The sequence below is a fragment of the Lepeophtheirus salmonis genome, chromosome 12 (assembly GCF_016086655.4).
Source record: "Lepeophtheirus salmonis chromosome 12, UVic_Lsal_1.4, whole genome shotgun sequence".
NCBI classification, from domain to species: domain Eukaryota; kingdom Metazoa; phylum Arthropoda; class Copepoda; order Siphonostomatoida; family Caligidae; genus Lepeophtheirus; species Lepeophtheirus salmonis.
Genome location: NC_052142.2, coordinates 12,765,318 through 12,783,861, shown reverse-complemented (window position 1 = coordinate 12,783,861; position 18,544 = coordinate 12,765,318). Strand labels below are relative to the sequence as shown.

At 30.2% G+C, this 18,544-nt stretch overlaps 1 protein-coding gene across 1 annotated transcript in view; it reads left to right on the top strand.

Annotated features, from left to right (window-relative positions):
- The window catches only part of LOC121126887 (voltage-dependent calcium channel type A subunit alpha-1-like), a 208,752-nt gene that overhangs the window by 59,580 nt on the left and 130,628 nt on the right, over nt 1–18,544 (top strand). The window contains 4 exon segments of the mRNA XM_071892078.1: nt 990–1,063; nt 6,596–6,634; nt 6,702–6,805; nt 18,451–18,540. Coding sequence (XP_071748179.1) covers nt 990–1,063; nt 6,596–6,634; nt 6,702–6,805; nt 18,451–18,540 — 307 coding nt within the window.

Below are 18,544 nucleotides of genomic sequence, written 5' to 3'. Positions count from 1 at the left end.
TGTTATTGATGTCTTTATTTGCAAAATAAAAGCAAGTAAGTGGTTCCTTTGTTGATTTTATTTGATTATTAGTTAAAAATATATTAAAAAATTTGGTAACAAGGCGTGCACTTTTTTTATTATTTCATAGCTTATAGAACTTGTACCTAGTTCGTAGCCTGTGATTACAATTCAAAGGTTTGTAATTCTGTTTTATCATTTAAAGGATAGTTTTTCCCCAACATTTTGGAATCATTTTCTAATACAAGCTAACATCATCTTCAATATGAAATATTTATGTAGGAGAAATAAAAAATATTTTAAGGAAAATTAATTTCCAAATACCTAAATACGCTTTTTAGGAATTGTAATTGAGGAAAAATTATAAATAATTATTCGTGATCCATATGATTGTTTGAAAATTAATTTTAATTTATATTGTTTTTCTATTCGAAATTATAATCTAAAAATGTGGTGTTTTTTAATATTATCTACGGAATAAAACTTATTTTTTGGTTGTAATTTAATCTTTAAATTTTTGCTATATTGATACTATACAGGTTTTTAAATATAAACCTGAATAATTCCGAATTAAAATGCAGCAAACAATATCTTGAATGTATAACATAAAAGGTTCCTAATTCCCATTTTATTGTTCAGGGATAGGAAAAGACCAGGAATTTTTAATAAATTATTCCTTATATGTTAGGTTACATGAAAGGCATTCGAACTAAGGAATTCAGTAACTATTAGACCTTTTGGAAAAATAATGAATCTATAAAAAGGAAACTTTGATTGATTAAATCATAGTTTATTATATCCATTTTATGACTAACGAAGCTATGACTGAGGTACCTGAATGTTTTATTATTCCCGTAATTTATTTTTCCCTGGCAAGTAATCCTAGCATTTTTCATTATTTGTTGCTAGAATATTATTGGTTTTACATAATCATTTTAGTCATTTTAATTCGTTTTACATTATTAAAAGACTTATTTTGCTTTTTATAGAAAAGTGGGTTGGGCCAAATAATGGAATAACTTCGTTTGATAACATTGGATTAGCAATGCTCACCGTCTTCCAAGTAAGATTTGAATCAATAGTTTCTCTTACAATAATATATTTCTAATAACATTTGTTTATGAATATGTCTTTTAACTTTATTTATTAGCTTTCTCATACTTTCTTCTAGATATAATACAAATATAACTTTTTTTTGCGGCGGAAATTCAACTTAAAAACATTTCCGAGATGTTTTTTTTTAAGTATCTACTTTTTTTGACCTTACAAAAAAAATACAGAAACTCTTAACACATTTTTGATATTATAAATTAGTTTTATTTTTTGTATTTATAATTTTCAGATTAGCTTTTCAAAAAAAATTCTTTTAAAGGTTTGTTCCATAACTAATTTAAAACTAGATTACTCAAATACCCAGACCTATGAGATAAAACAGCACATAAGTTTTGTATTTTTCACTACAAAATGGATTAAAGTCGCTTTTATACACGAAGCTGCGTCACTTTTTTATTATTTGCAGCTATGTTCATCTTTATAGTTCTGATTACTAGCAAGGAATTTTTTTAATATCGAAGTAAAACAAGGAACCTACATAACCTAACTTTTTTGTTCAATGACGTAGTGTCCAACATGAGAAGTATTTGATACAAAAAAACACAATAAATATAATAATTTCTGAAAGAAATAACCAAACAACTTAAAAAAGTAAGGCGTAGCTAGGTATAAAATCAACTTTACTATTTATATATTAAGTTCAAATACAGTAACTTACACTGTACTATTTTATAGATTTTTGAATATCAAATAGGTTTAGGTATGATAAAGTCCGTTTAACGCAACCTTGGATTCTGTTATCATTCCAAAAGCATAAAAATTATTTGCTGCAAATTTCAAATATTATGATCCTTCAAAAATGCATATGATATATTGAAATTTATATTGAAGTTGAACAAACAAACAAAAATGTAACTGAAGAAATTTTTTAACATAAACTATATAATTAGAATATATATGCACATTAAAATATATGTACTCTTTTCAAAAAAAAATTTTGTGTTACTATTAGTGTATCCGTGATATTCTTGTATTAATCATAGATTTTTCTAACCTAATAACTGAAAATTTAGTTGCTAAAGAGGATTTATAGAGTAATCAATATTATATTTATTAATGATGATAGATATATTGAATTAGTCAATGTCAAGGCATACTTTCTTTTCCAGACACTACAATTCTAATTGAATAAAATAGAACACTGGATGTGGCATATGTTATTATAATAAAGTAAAATATTAAGTATTAAAAGAATATTAATAAGATACATAAGCTATAATCATCAGATTTATTTATATTAAAAATAACATACAAAAAAATTAAGTAAATACAGAAACAAATTTAAAAGTTTTTTTTTCATTTGCTTGGGTTGATCTTCATGAATTAATTACTTCTTATTTCTCTAAGAATAAGGGGGGGGGGAAATAATCTAAGATACTTTATCCTTAAAATTCCTCGACATTTTTTTTTTTTTTTTTTTTTTTTGCTCAGTGTTGCGCGTTCAGCCATTCTGTATGTTCCATTCAGTGTTTCAATCATGAGGTAATACCATATTCACTGTACGTCAGCAAATGCGACTTCGATTTTGATAGTGTCATGAAGGTCTCATTTCAGAAATAGTAGTTTTTAACACAATAATTCAGTAAATATTTGGCCTCAAATGAGCTACAGTTGACTAAAATCGGTTTATTGTCAAGATGGAGGGCAAACCCCAAAGAAGCCGATTTGATTTTCACCCACCCCAGCAACAAAGACAAGGAAAATTCTACCGTGGACTAGAACGGAAACTCCAGGAACGACCGCTAGCTACCTCACCTACGTAGTCCATGAGTGTCTACATTGTTCTGCCAGTCACATAGAATAAGTTTCCTGCCTCTCCAATGATGCTGGGAATCGTTGTATCTGACGGGTAGAGGAAGCCCTCGTACTGGTTCCCAAAAGGCCTGAAAATCGGCACCAGGATATCCAGGACCTTCTCAATGAGGTGGGTATTCCCTGGGGGAAGTACAAATACCCAGAGGGAAACTATGTGTTCCAACAGGACTCCGCCCCAAGTCAAAAGGCCAGGACCACGCAGCAATGGCTGGAGCAAAAATTTCCCCATTTCTGTAAACACGATTTGCGGCCTCCCTCTTCGACCGATCTGAATCATCCCGACTATTGTATCTGGGTCTATGTCGAAAGTATGGACTGTACCGTCCCTCATCCCAGCGTCAACGCACTAAAGACCTCCACCGAGAGGCAGTGGAGGGCCATGTCCAAGAGCCATGTCGTCAAAATGTGCACAGCCTTCAGCCCCAGTCTCAAGGCCATGGTGACATCAGAGGATGGTCATTTCGTGAAATAACTTTGCAATTATTTTTCTTTTGAATAATATATAGCCCACTCGCTTGAACTATCAATTTGCTTACATTTACGGCCAAATAATGAGCCTTGGCCCCATGACTTAAAATTATTGTACTGTTAAAGTTTTTTCTTTATTTGCCTTATATATTATATAGAACATACATATATAAATAAACCGGAGCAATAGCCTAAAAAGTACATAAATAATTGTTATAGTTAAATCAATCTTTAAAAAAAACAACCAGTAAATATGTAAATTAACAATCATGATAAATATTTGTTAAAATTGTTTATCGCCCTCTTAAAAATGCTTCTATGATTCTGTGAAATCGATGGAAGGTACCGGATTTATTTTCCTTCACAATTCCAAGACTCACATTCTGATATGGGAATTTTCATTGTGGGAGAGACATAGTGGGCTGAATCTGCCTAGATGATGCCTCTCAACTCATCTTCCGAATAGGATATTAGTTAATTATTCGGCTGGCGATGAGGGATTTACAATTAAGAATTGCAATGTCCAGAGCCCTTGTTACCTCAGAAGTTCCACCCTTCTTCTTTGAAATTTCCAAAAAGAACAAGATATTTGACTTGAAGTTCATATGTTCAAGTTAAAGTAGAGTACTAAAAACTTTTATATTCGATACGAGACTTCAAAAAGTGCCCACTCAGACCCCCCTCCTCTGTACAGCTGCCACAAAAAAAACAGGTTCCAAGTGTTTGTCGTTCATTTATCAGCCCGATAAATAATATTTAAAAAGTAAGAAATCAAACATAAGCTTTTATTGCTTAAACTTTTTGAATGTACAATTGGAACTGAATGCTAGAATCTCATTTTTAGCTAAAAAAACTGCCTGGAAGCTATTTCGAGGGATTGCCTATTTAACTTTTAGTTAGCCACACCCTGAAGGCTCATTTTTATGTTTTGAGACTTTCGTGGATATGGAGGATTCTTCGTTGGCCTAGTCCTATACATAAAAACTCAAGTTATTGGGATTTCATTCGTATAAGCCTCTATTAGAATTTCAGTTCTCCATTGAAAACTTTCATGAAATATCATAGATTATGTTGAAGATCTTCCTCTTTGAAAGTAGAATGAATGCCCTGTCTAGCTGAAAGTTTTGATTTTTTTAATCTGAAGGGGGTGGGATTTGTCTCGGGATGTTTTTTCCTGATACCACCTGGAAGTCCCAGGTTGCGTAACCAGCTAGTTTTATTTTGATTTAATGACCTTGTCCTCCCTTGAATTCTTATCCTTTTAGTCGTTTTGTTCAGTTAAAAATTTAAATTAATTCTTGTTGTTCATTATTAAAAATACTCTTATGAACCTTTTTTGACAATGATTGTTCTCTATGCAAAATTCCCACTTGCTCAATAGATGTTATCTATGCAAAAAAAAAAAAAAAAAAAACTTACCATACCATAGTAATATGATATCCTATAAAATAAATGACATAACTTGTTTCATAGAAATATGTAATATCTTGTAATTGAGAAAATAGTTTGTCTCAAAAATGAAAAAAAAAAGACTTACTAAAAAGTTTTATCATAAAACTTGTATCATGAAGTAATTGGATATAAGTGAAATTTTGGATAGCAAGTGACTTTTCAAATACGAATTAAATTGAATCGAAATAACTTTACTGAATTGTATCGTTACTGTCATGTTTGGTTTGAAAATTTTACAATATTATTATAAATATTTTAATATAAGTATATATGCAAATTTTTCAAGGTATCCCAAATAACTTTTAGTCATCATTATCGATTAAATCATTTGAATTAGACATAGTTATATATATATTTTTTTCTTATTTGTACTATATAACATTCTTCAATATATTTTATTGCCTTTACAGAGTTGATTTCTCTTGAAATAGTTATTATATTTGAGTTTATTTTGAACAATGCTATGAATATACTTTTAATGGTAATTATTGTTGAGTAAGCAGATCTCTAAATATATTTACATGGAATGTTTTTGATTTTAAAAAAAAATGCAATTGTTCACACAAGAACAGGCCTCCCATAACAGATTGTATTTCTATGACAAAAATATACCTTTGTAATTTTTTAGGAAAATCCTATTATTATTCTATGGGTTTGTGTAATATTTTTTTCGAAGAAATAAGATTTTTTATGAAAAATTGGTAGTATATATTCTTTGTTACAAAAAAAACAACACAAGAATACAACTTTAATTTTCTTTTAAGCCATAGTCGTACGTTAAAAGTAGTGCGCACAAATATAATCACTGGCAATTTATAGCCTCGTTGTGAAAATGTCCAACTGTAAATTTATTTAAATTTAGGGTAACTACGAAATAATAATGAAAGATAAACTCTGCATACCCCAAAAGTTGGCCTTAATCGATAAATATTAATCTCTGTGTAGCTTTGTAGAGTAAATATGTGGAATTGTACAGAAAATTGAGCTCTGTAAGTTTTCATATTAATATAGATTTCAATACAAGACCAAATGTTAGATAAGAAAACATTGTCAAATCTACATTTGTAATAAATAAAAATACAATGAAAAGTCTTCTACGAATATGATGACATACAAAGCGTTCGCATATACCTAATAAACATGGTGTATTTATAAACATGACGAAAATATCATGATAACTAAATACAACTGGAAGAATTCAAATCCTTCAATTAGACAAATCGAAGAAGAAAGAAGATAGTTACATTTGACTGTTGTAAGTTTTTCTTATTTTTACTCATCGGATAGACAAAATGAGCAATGCTACATATATTAAAGACACAATAATACTGTATTAAGTACTTGGATATTACTTCTCAATTCTAAAGAATAGAATAAAAAATTATCTCGTGGATCATGAGAGTTTAATCCTCTGTCCACTTCCAAATTTGTATTGCAAGATATTGCTTACAATGATAAAATCAAGAAGTGCCCTAAAGAAGCTAATTAATTGGCATTGAGATTTTATTAAATAGACCATGCCATTGATTGAAAAGTAGAAAACGATCCTAAAACGGAGAGGCTTTCTTATTCAATTAAAAAAATTATGATTTTTTAAGAAATTATTTAGTTTGATCAACTCAAATGTTCACACTCAGAAGAGCAACATAAATCGAGTAAGGTCAGCTTATTAGAGCATGAAGGGTTCGCTTTAATTTATTTAAAATTTAAATATTAATCGATTTACACAAATAAATATTTTTCTTAGTGCGTAACAATGGAAGGGTGGACACCAATTCTTTATTGGGTAATTTTATAATAGTTAAAAACGATATTGATGATTATAATGTTTATTTTTCATTATATATTTACAGACAAACGATGCTTTGGGTAACTTATTCAATTGGATTTTTTTCATTCCTCTAATTATCGTTGGATCCTTTTTTATGTTGAACCTTTTTCTTGGTGTATTAAGTGGGTAAGTAACAAAACTTTAAATCAACTATTTATCATTTTGTATTCAATTAAAAAAAAACTATTCTGTTACGTGACTAGGATGTTTACCTACTCAAGAGAATGAAATATCCTTGAGATTTTTTTGTTTTTCCGTTCCAATTTCTTTCTAAATATTTAATTTATCATATACCTACTCCCTATACTCATTTTTTTGGAGTGGTATTTCATTCAACTCTGAGTGATTCAATTTTTTTGGAATCGAGGTTTCAATGAATTTTTATTATTTATCTATCCTTACGATGAAATATGAAAGGGGAAGGGAAATTGTAGATGTCTTAATGTGGGTTCACTGTCTTGCAAATACACGAGAAGGGATGATAATAATAACAAAAGGGAGAAGATATGCGTTTGATTTAATAAGTTAATAAGTAAATACCTCAAGTCAACATACATCGAATTTTAAAATTGACTTTTAATTCTATTCGATGTAAAGGAGGATGCTGTTGGAATCTAAGTCTTTTGTCTATATATATATATATCTGCCCATATAATCAGCTATTGGTAACCCTGATTATATTCAACTGTTTTTTTCCTCCAGAAAGAAGGTGTTTTTTCTGTTCTTTTATTGGATTATTCAATCGAAATAAAAAGATTTAACTATACACACGTCTGTTGTTATTATTAAGTTATTACACTCTACTTATTATGATTCTTGGTTATTGAGAGTCCCAGACCTTCACATGGTCCTTCGGCCAGCTTAGAACCTAAGTTGAATCGTGGTTTCTCGATAAACTGAAGGATTTACTTCAGATTTTTTGATTTCCATATCGTATTTTTGCTGATCTTTTGTGGTATCGTTGAACAATACTTCTCGGGACAACCAAAGGGTAACCATCGTGATAGTTACGTTGTTAACAAGCGGTTGCCGTTTTATAGATTGGGGAATCCAACGATTAAGACTTTACTCTTAAGGTTTTTACATAGAGATAATATCATAATACATTTCTATTTAGTCACAAGTAATTATAAAAAGATCGCTTATGGTCGTTTGAACATTAGTTCTTGGAACAGCTAAAGGGTAGCCATCGTGATAGTTGCGTATTTAACAAGGGGTTGGTAGTCTGATTTCATAAGTTGTGTATTATAATTCTTGATATTTTTAGTCAAAATAGAATCCTTTTTAAGATTAGATTAAAAAAAAAATGAATACTTACTGTATGATGGTACCAAATTCAGAGTTCCATTTCAAAATTAGTAAATATTTTATACTTTTTACTAATAACTTTGATCGTAACTTGGTGTGGATAATTCTAAACACGCTGAAAATTATCTCAACATTTTATAAATAACATCTTTACCACCCTCCTCCATTAATTTAATGATGGTTCTTCGGGAAGGGATGGGTTTAGCCGTGTATTTCTTCATAAACTTTTTGAACGTACGATGATTAGCAATGGATAAGGGTATATTACATGCAATAAGCATCTTTGTGAGATCAGAGTTAAAGTCTGACTTGATGTATTCTTCATTAACTTGATTTTTTAGATGAATATCCATGCTCTTGATATGAGATGAGGATAATGAGTGGCGTGGAGTTCTTGACAGGGGACTAAAGGCACATTTATATCGACAAATCAGACAAACCATCTGTTTCTCATCTGGTAAGTATTTTTCAAATTTCTGGGCCTCCATTTTCATAAATCCATACAAACAGAGACGTTATTTAAGGCATTTTATTCAGTTCTCTATGGACTATCAGTTTATAATATAATATTAATATTGAATAATAAAGCCGGGAATGGATAATGTTCTTGATGCACGAAGATGTTTATTATTTTAGTCAATGATACCATAAGTATTTCTTCCCTTCTCCTCGCACGCTTTTGTATCCTTACCAAAATTATCAACCTTAGATATAATACATGAATACATTTATAATTAGAAACAAAAGCTAGGAATACAATTTGACATAAATATTCATATTAAATAATATTTGTTTAACATATTTAAGTCTCTGATAATAATTAATATTATTCTGTTCTTATATTATTACTACTTCAGTGTAGTTAATTATAACCAATAAAATATTAACTAATTTTAATTCGTCAGTTGAGAATAAAACTCACTAAGCCATTATAAATATAATTTTAAGTTAATTATAATCATACATTTAAGTAAGAATGGATCAAGATTTGATTGATTCAACCCACTAACAAAAGAAGGGACGGAAAATGGGGATCCTTCCCAATTAACAGAACTTGTTATTCCATCTCTAGAGGAAGAAAAAATCTATAGAAAAAGATATATAATCCCTCCTTTCGTTATGACAACGATATTTCAAAGATGAAGAACATCAGAATGAGGAAGCAGTCTTGGAAACTAAAATCACTACAGAAATTTCCGTGTCCATGGAAAAGATTGCCAAAAGATGGGGTTTTGAAAGACTTTTCCGACAGGACATTTAAACGAGCAAACAGCTTTGGTCATAAATGAACAAACACGTTAAAACATTAGAAGACAAGGCTAAAAATGACACAAGTACAGAAAGTTTTGTAGAAATTGATTCAGAATTGGGATTCGTCTCTATCTAAAACAGTAGAAGTTTCATTTTTACGAATATCAAATTTCTGGTATAAACCTAGGGAAGATCTTGATCTTAATATTTTGATCTTGATGAAGAATTCAACATGATGACTTCTAGTTGGGATTGCAAAGTTTCATCCTATCTGCATTAGAACAAAAATTATTTCATAAAAATTGATGATATATCCAACACAACGGTAGCTTTTCTTCCGCCTACAAGAAGTATTATACAGCTTAATACTAAAGGCATTATAAATAAATTCAAGGGACACCCAGAAGAACTGGACGTTCTTTTTAAATTTGAAAATCGTCCAGGAAAATTTGGCCAAAGACATGAGAGATATGCTAGGATAAATGAGGCTATTTTATTTCATAAATTAAAAGAGTGTCTAGAGGAACCAGCTTTGTCATTTGTGTAGGTATTTTCCACCTCTTCCTCCATGCCATATGGGGAAGCCATAAAAAGCCTAACATAATCTTTCGAGGATCCCATTAAGTTGGCTAACTCATACAGGTGAAAGAATTGACAAGTCAAGGAGTAGACATGTTTGAGTTTTCCTTGATGTACACTTTCTTTGGAGCAATTTTTCTACTATGCAAGCAGATTGGAAAGGCTATAAATTCAAAGTAAAACAAGAATACTCTCAAGAATTTGAAAAGAGTAAAGATTCTAAAGCTCCATTACCTCCATGGACCGCAAGAAGAGTAGATAACTTGAACTTTTTTTAACACAGGGATAAGGCTAGAAGTCCTGTCATCAAAGGTCCAGAAAATACCTCTACGGTAAATAATTTTGCTATATCTCGAAAATTAAATTGCAAATTATGTAAAAAAGAACATATTATTTACAAATGTCCCACTGCATTGGGGATGTCAGAACTGGAATTTAATAAAGTTTGCATAGCCAAAAATTGGTGCTTTAAGTGTCACACAATTCACACATAATCACTATTGTTTTAAAGAATGCCTTAAATGCAAAGGGCATGTAAAATCAAATCATTCTTCAATAGCTTATCCTCAAAATAAGTTTAGGAGGGTTCCTTTGCACTACCGTCATTTCAAAGAAAAAACAAGTGTAAAGGACTCTGAAACGTAATACAAAATCGATCAAAAAATTGCAAAAATAATGGCAGAACCAATTGGTGCTTCAATCACTGCAGCATTCAAACCCACTCTGCAAAACAGAAACCCATATTCCAAAAAGGTATAGAAAAGTTAGGACGATATAAATAAAAAAATTAAAAATACATTATTACTAAATTATAATATTTCAATAAAGAATGTAAATACAGCACGTTCTAATTCATTATTTATGCATAGTAATAGTATATATTTTTAATTTTAACTACTCTAATAATATTAACATTAAAAAGTACAAGGGTATTGCTGGTACAATTGTGTGTTATTAAATCAAGGGAGATGTGTCCAAAACAACCATTATCAAGTATTCTTGAAGTAGATAAAATTATAGTTTGGAATCAGAATTTGATCTGAATATATATTTCAATAAAATTACGGCTCAAAATAAGAAATCAATAGAGGAAACCAAAACATATTTATTTAACATAAATTATGAAACTAATGAAGTACAACAAGACTCATTAGAATTTGTAGATAAATTAATATCAAATCTATCTAAATGATATAATATTTTAAGAACATTAACTCAAATCAAAAGATGGAGTCAAAGAATAAGAAATAAAAAGTCCAAATCATTTTTGTCAATAATGACTAGTGGTGAAATCAAGTGGGCAGAACTTGTTCCAATAGAAAAGGCTAAAGAGAAATATCTACAACCTGAAATAAAAATACTAAAATTAATGACAAAAAAATCGTGTCTGAAACACTTACCGGTATAGTATGGAATATGTACTCCCATAAAAAAGTACTCCCCCGTACCAATCCCATATGGGATAATTACTACCCCAGTACTTATCCCATATGGGATGTGTACTCCCCCTACGAAATAAGTACTCCCCCTTACTGAAATAATTACAATCCTGGAAAAATTGTAAAATTCCTTCACTTAACCATTACACATCCTGGAATAAATGGATACTCCCTTGCAAATTATAGCTTTGAAATAGAATCCTATGTATATGCATAAAAAAAAAAGGAAATGACGTTATTTGTTTATATATCATTTATCTTAAATGTTATATTTTTATTCTTCATTTTATCAAAAGTTTTCAATGACAACTTAATGATTTCCAAAACTCATTTCACATAATCCAAATGGTTGCTGTTGGTATGTCGTAGATATATAGCAACTTCTTTACTACAATTTGAATCACTTAGGCTAACTGAACGATTCAGAATGTGTTTAGCGAACAAGGCATAATCATCTGATTGCAACCACAGCATTATATCTGTGTTAAGCAAAGAAGCGGCTGCAAAAAGCTAAGCATATGTTGCCCATTCATTGGGTAATGCCACTTTACCAAGATGTTCTTCAACGTTCTCTACATGGTTCTTTAATTCTTCTATTTGTTTGTAATCATATGGCTAACAATGGCCTGTCTAATTTCGATATGCGATGACTGCGTCCCAGTTATAGTGAACGATGAATAATGAAATATGTTTTAGGTTTAATTCACATTGACTATACAAGTTCAGCCTTCACTAGCCCATCTGTTTTCCTTACTGAACCTTAAGAAGTTTATTTTTAATCGTTCCATTCCGCTTCTCCACCAGATGGTTATCTTGTGGGTGGTAAGCACTTATTAGTCGTTGATGAATCCCTATAGGTCGATGCAACTCTGTATCCACAGAGTTGAGAAACTCTCTCCCTTGATAATTAATTTGAATTTTTACACATAAGTGACGACAAATTAGTTTAAATTGAAAGCTTGCAACTGAAACCGCTGTCTTATCTTTCAAATGCTCTCCTTCAGTCCATTTTGAAAAATAATCAATGGCCAGTATAAAGTCCGATATCCGTCACATTCAGGAAGTGATGCTAAATCTACTCCAATCTGTTCCATTACTGCTTTTGGAACAGGAGCTTTCTGTAATCGAGGTTTCTCTTGCCTCCCCTGATTATTAGCTTTCTGAAACGTGCAACAGAACTTAAAATATTCTTTAATGCCAGAGTTCATTGTGCGGCAATAAAATTTTCTGTTTAAAATATTAATCATAGCCGGTACACAACAAATTACTCTTTTCTGTTCAGCTTTTGTAAACAGAACTCGTTACAAAACCTGGGGTGATGTGGGATTGATTAAGAAACGGTATTAAGGGGAACCTTGGCATAGTAAAGTTTGTGAAACCCTTGATTAAGAAATATTATAGTTATCATTTTTAGGCCCCACAAGCTTAGTAGCGGACCTGTACCCATAATCGACCCACCCCTTTCCTCTTTTATTTGCAGTATCTGGTGCCTAAGACCACTTTCCCAGATCCATAAGAAGTCCTTAGCTATTCAGAACTCAGATACAACTGTATCGCGCTGGGGTCGTAATACGATCATTGAAACCCCTTGTAATTACACATAAGAAAGAAATAAAATTCACTTTCCGATTTTTCATAAAATATATACATTGTATTTTCTTTATATATTATATACAAGAACAAAAGCACATGAAGCGAAACCGATTAGCAATATATTCCCATCTTGGTTCGACTTTGTCTGTTCTGGTTCTAGCAGTTCAAGAACTGGAACCGCTACAACAGCTAAACCGATTAGGGCAGAGCCTTGATATCAATTTTAATCAGTCGGAACAATTTTTAAAATCAACGCCACCTCAAATATTTTAAAACTGTCGATATTAAATGCACATCCTACACTATTTTTATTATTTTTTACATGCTATATTTTATGGACTATAGCCGTACAGCTCCTAGTTTCGGAGTCTATAATCCAGAAACTTTTGCTAATACTTTAGCAGACATATAGACATTGTTTTTATTATATAAATAAAGATTTATTGTATGTAGTTTCAATTTATTTCAACTAACTATAAAGTTTTTTGTTGTTTGTAACAATTATTTTAGTTTTTGTTACATTCTCTTAATTAATTAATACCATTAGATTAAAATAAATGACAGTTATAAAAAATAACTTATTATATCATTGTCGATACCGATCGTTAGATCATCATATCTCATATCCATTTGTAATTGTTAATGAAAAGACAGAAAAGAGTGTACCTTACCTTTAATACCATTTTTGATACAAACTTGATAAAAACTAATATTGATGTCTATGTTGGAAAAATATTAATGGGAGTGTCCTAAGTATCCGTATTTCAACAAAAATAATTAAAGTAAGCTTTTTTATAAAAAAATTGTTTATCATTTCAAATGTTTTTCAGTTGGAAAAACATTACTACATCTAGATTCTGAGAACCTGATATATAGAAAAAGGGAGTTTTATTGCACAAACATACTTCCTATCATTAAGTTGAGTTACTAAGTTCAGTTTCACTCCAAATATTACTGAAACTTATTGAATCTATGATCTAACGTCAATCAAATTTAATATTCGAATGGAAATACAAAGTTAGATCATGTAATCGGGCTTGCTAAAATTTTCAATTTAATATATCGTATAGAATGCGGGGCAAGAAAAACAGATTTTGAAAAAACACGCAACCGCTCATCTACTGTGACGTTAATATTGAAAGCGTGGTAGAAGTCAAACATCAGTCGTACACTCGTTATGGTATAACCTTGGATTTATAGTAACCTTTGTTTATCCAACTACTATTTGAGATTATGAATTTAAAGATATCAAATATAACGGTAAAAAATACAGATACATATAGGATCATTACAGAGTTGTAGACAAGATATGCTAAAAAACATTTTTTTATCGACATGGGAATCCTAACAATTCGAAAATGACATTTCGTTAGATTAGCTGTGAGAAGCTATTTGATGAAATAAATAAACACAAATCCAATTCGGTATCTTGTAAAGACATAGACAGGATTTACCTCGATGTCGATCCTCAATTTTACTTTGACTCCAAAAAGGACTTACACTTTTAAATTTGTAACATATCACCAATGTTAAGCTTCTTATTTTGACCACTACTGATTACTTTTTATCAGGATGATATTTCTTAAAGAATAAAAAAAAATTATGCAAGAGCTTTGAAAATTAAAATATTGTCCAGGTTACCACTATAAAAAGTCTCGCTCTCATGTAATCTCATATTTTCACAACTTTATGTATCATATGGATCAACTACTAAGCCTAACCCGTGTATTTATAATTCTAAAATATCCTTTTTAATTTTGGGCAGTTAAAAACCCTAGGGAAGTAATTGGGTTAGTATTTGAAGGGAATGAACATGGGGTTAAATGTTTAGTAATCCATTTGAAGATCAGCAATATAATCGATAATTAATTAATTTACTACAATAAAAAAAATTATAAAGGTATATCAGTTTATCTTTTGTTTGCTTGTTTTTTTAAATAAGTAGAGCTGTAAAAAAAAATTGAGTGTGAGATAAAAAGCTAATTTTAGTTAGTAATATGCACAACTCAATCACTGTAGCACTGTAATTCTTAAGCACTACCAGTATGTAAAAAAAATCTTAGTTTTGTATTTGTGTTATCATTTGGTGTATTTTTTTGTTTTCGCATATTACTTTCATTTTTACAACTCTCAGGACAACATTTTGTAAATTTTCATTTTCTTATTGATTGTTGAGAAAGTTTATCACAAGAACAGCAAACAAAAAAAAAGCGAAAACATTCCTCTAAAATAATCAAGTTGCCTTTTGATATTAAATTATTATTTAAAGTACACCACTATTCAGTATTTTTTCCACCTCTACTTTTAATACCAATAAGTATAACTTTGCTACTTAATATTATTATTCCCCCTTTGCTTTGTTATTGTTAAATAAATAAATTGTTGACTTCTCATCGATTCTAGCCCATTCAAAATGTGTCTCTTATACTGACAATCTAACATTGACTTAATTGGAAACACTTTTGAATATAATCATATCTATCAAATGAAACTTGATCCTTATCATAGAATTATCAGTTGAATCAAAAGTTAATGACATGCAATCATCACAACAACAATACCCTATATCTATTGATGGTATCTTCTTAAGAATAAATAAGTGTAATAACTTATAGGAAACTGGAGGGTTAAAGGTAATATGTTAATGCCTTGTTATTTTGGTCTTTTGATATTGATTACACTCATTGATAACCCCTCTAATGTTCTAATACAAAATTGCGTTTGATACGTGTGATTGTGGGGGTATTCTCCAACGTCCTCAGCGGCTTAATGTATTGATTTGGTTTTTTCTTTCCTTTGCCATTACTGGTTTTTTGATTTTAATAGAAGTTATTGGACGTGATAAAAGATAGGCTATAAGATTTTCAGAGTCTTTTTTTATAACTCGAATGGGTGATGTATTCTGAAATTAGAGAGAAATATCGAGTTCGTCGGTTTGTCCTATAAGGATTATTTCTTTCAATGCATCCATTATTAGCTTTTGATCTGTTAGTTCGTCGATCTTGCTAATTTCAATCACGTGTCTGTATTTTTAAATTATTTGATAAATCAATAGTATTAAAGATCAAAATTTGAATACTTTTTTCCAGTTCCGTTTAATTTCCTACTATAAAATGCGGGGGGAAAATATTATTATCAATTCCTTGTTCTGGAACTCCTCCTACGGACCAATCAGATACATCAGCTGTTATTATAATCTTAGCTTTTTTTACGGGGAAAGTTAGTCTGACCAATTTGGACATGAGTTGTTTTATTTCATTGAAATATAGTTTGCCATTTGAGGTCCACGAAAACCGATCTGATGTCATCTTTCATATGGAGGTCCGCCAATTTTGCACAATTTGGTAAAATCGATTACAATAATTAATTCAAACTATTTTGTTACTGATATTTTCTTTTTTTGGTTAGTGATTAATATGTTTGATTGCATTTTTGATTCATCCGATGAAGCTATTCCCAATTGGTTGTTGTAGTGGCCTACATATTCTATTGTATCTTTCCCGATTTCCTACTTGTTAATGTTCAGCATTAGGTTGTTTTGTTGTGGGCGATTGCATATCTGAACATGCGATTGTTGAGTATTCACTGCTTTACTATATATTAATAAATCGTTTTATTAATAAATGTACTCTCCTACGCGTCAGTGTAATGGTATTTTAGTAGATACAATCCTGTGATATATATTCTTATCAATGCTAAACTTCCTAAATATGACAAAATTCCCAGGGTTATATCGTTTCTTTTGAGAAAATCTTATCCTAGTTAGGGTGTTTGACTTCTGCAACTTGATATTTCCTGAAGTTTTTTTTCTCCTTAATATTTGGACTGGATGAACAATACGTCCTTTATTTCTAATTCCTGACCCATTGCCTGCAAATTACCTTAAAGAACATACTTTTAGACGATAGTTGTCATTAGATATTAGTCTTGATGGAAGAATACTACAAGAAGATTTTGTGTCTACTAAATATTTAATCTTATTTTTTATGTATGTAAAATAAAAGAGAGACACAGAGTATTTACTATATTCATCTATTTTATAAACATAATCACCGTCATTACTATCAATGACATTAATATTTATTTATGTAAATGCTAATGGGGGACATATATGTAAAATGCCATATTTAAAACTCTTGATCAGAAGTTTCAATTATAGAAGCATTCTTTCTTGATTTATTTCGAGGTGATGAATTTATTTAATCAGGTATTTTTTTTAATAGCGTTGAAGTGGTAGTAATTCATGTACCTGGGTATCCAAAGTTTGGTGAAGTGCATAAAAAATATAAAAATATTATTTTCCTAATCAAGCTTATAATATTGTCTTGCATTCTTGTGCAACTTTACTGATTGCTGCGAATTTGATGAAAGTTTCATGGGGATTCATATTTGATAGGGCTTCCGTATTGCTTCGCTTCGTCGAAATGACTAATGACTTCGTCCAAAAAATCCCTCTTTAAAATATAAAAATTTGGTCTTTTGATCTTTCACATCTTTTAATTGAAATTTTACTTCTATCTGTATTAACCATTGTGTGGGGAGTTTTGTCCAGAAAGAAGCCAACTTAATAGAAACTGATTTGAAATTTTAATTCTTTATTTTTCCGTCATTTGAAATTTTAGTTCTCCATTTTCCATCATTTGAAATTTTAGTTCTTTATTTTCCATATAAATTGTGTCTCTTAAGATATAATTTTTTGACTCCACGTGTGAGAACTAGTATGTTTGTTTGTATTTCAAACTTCTTAGGTACCGGTGTGCTACGTCGTAGGGGGGATAATGAGTCATGGACATGAAGGACAGTATCAATTATCATTAATTTTTATTTGTTATTGTAGACTATTCTGACTTTGTTTTTATAAAATAAACTTAGCTCGTCTCTTTATTTATTATTCTTCGAGTTTACCATTTTGGTGCTCGGGCCTATATATGACTTGGTATATGAAACTAAAGTCAACAAACTTAGTTATTATACAACTCCCTTTATTCACTACTTCACACACACCCTCCAGTCCTTCTTCGATCAGGTGTGCCACCTTCCATGTAAAAACATGGTTACTACATTTATTATTTACTTTTCTGTTATTTTTATCTGCACCTACTCCAGAAAGAAACTTTTCTTGTCAGAAATGGTTTAAAATAAAAATTACCTCCTGTAAAGGAGATAACATAAGTAAAAGTACATTTGGCTGTTCTGCTTTTTACTCTAATAGCTATAAATGATAAAATTGTTCAAGTCCACGTAAGTGTAAACTAAAAAGGAAAAGAATATGTTGCAAAATTTGTTAGATTACATATCTGCCGACAGAGATAATTGTAAAACTTTTCTCGCTAATACGTTTGAATGTTTAAAATAAAGATAAATTATTGATAGTAGCAATTACATTTTGGAGTGTACCTACATATACTTTTTTTTAACTCTATGCTTACAAGGATTTCTACAATTTTCACATCTCTTCTAATAGTACAGAAATTCATTTAATGCTTTATCTTTATAAAAATAATTCTGGATTATTTTTGAACATTACTTTATGTTTAATCAACACTGACTTCTAACTTTTTGATAAAAATATAGCTAAACAACAACTTTTTTTTTCAACAGAGAATTTGCTAAGGAAAAAGAAAGAGTGGAAAGTAGAGTTGGATTTATGCAATTAAAGGAACAACAAAAACTTGAAAAGGAATTAAATGGGTAT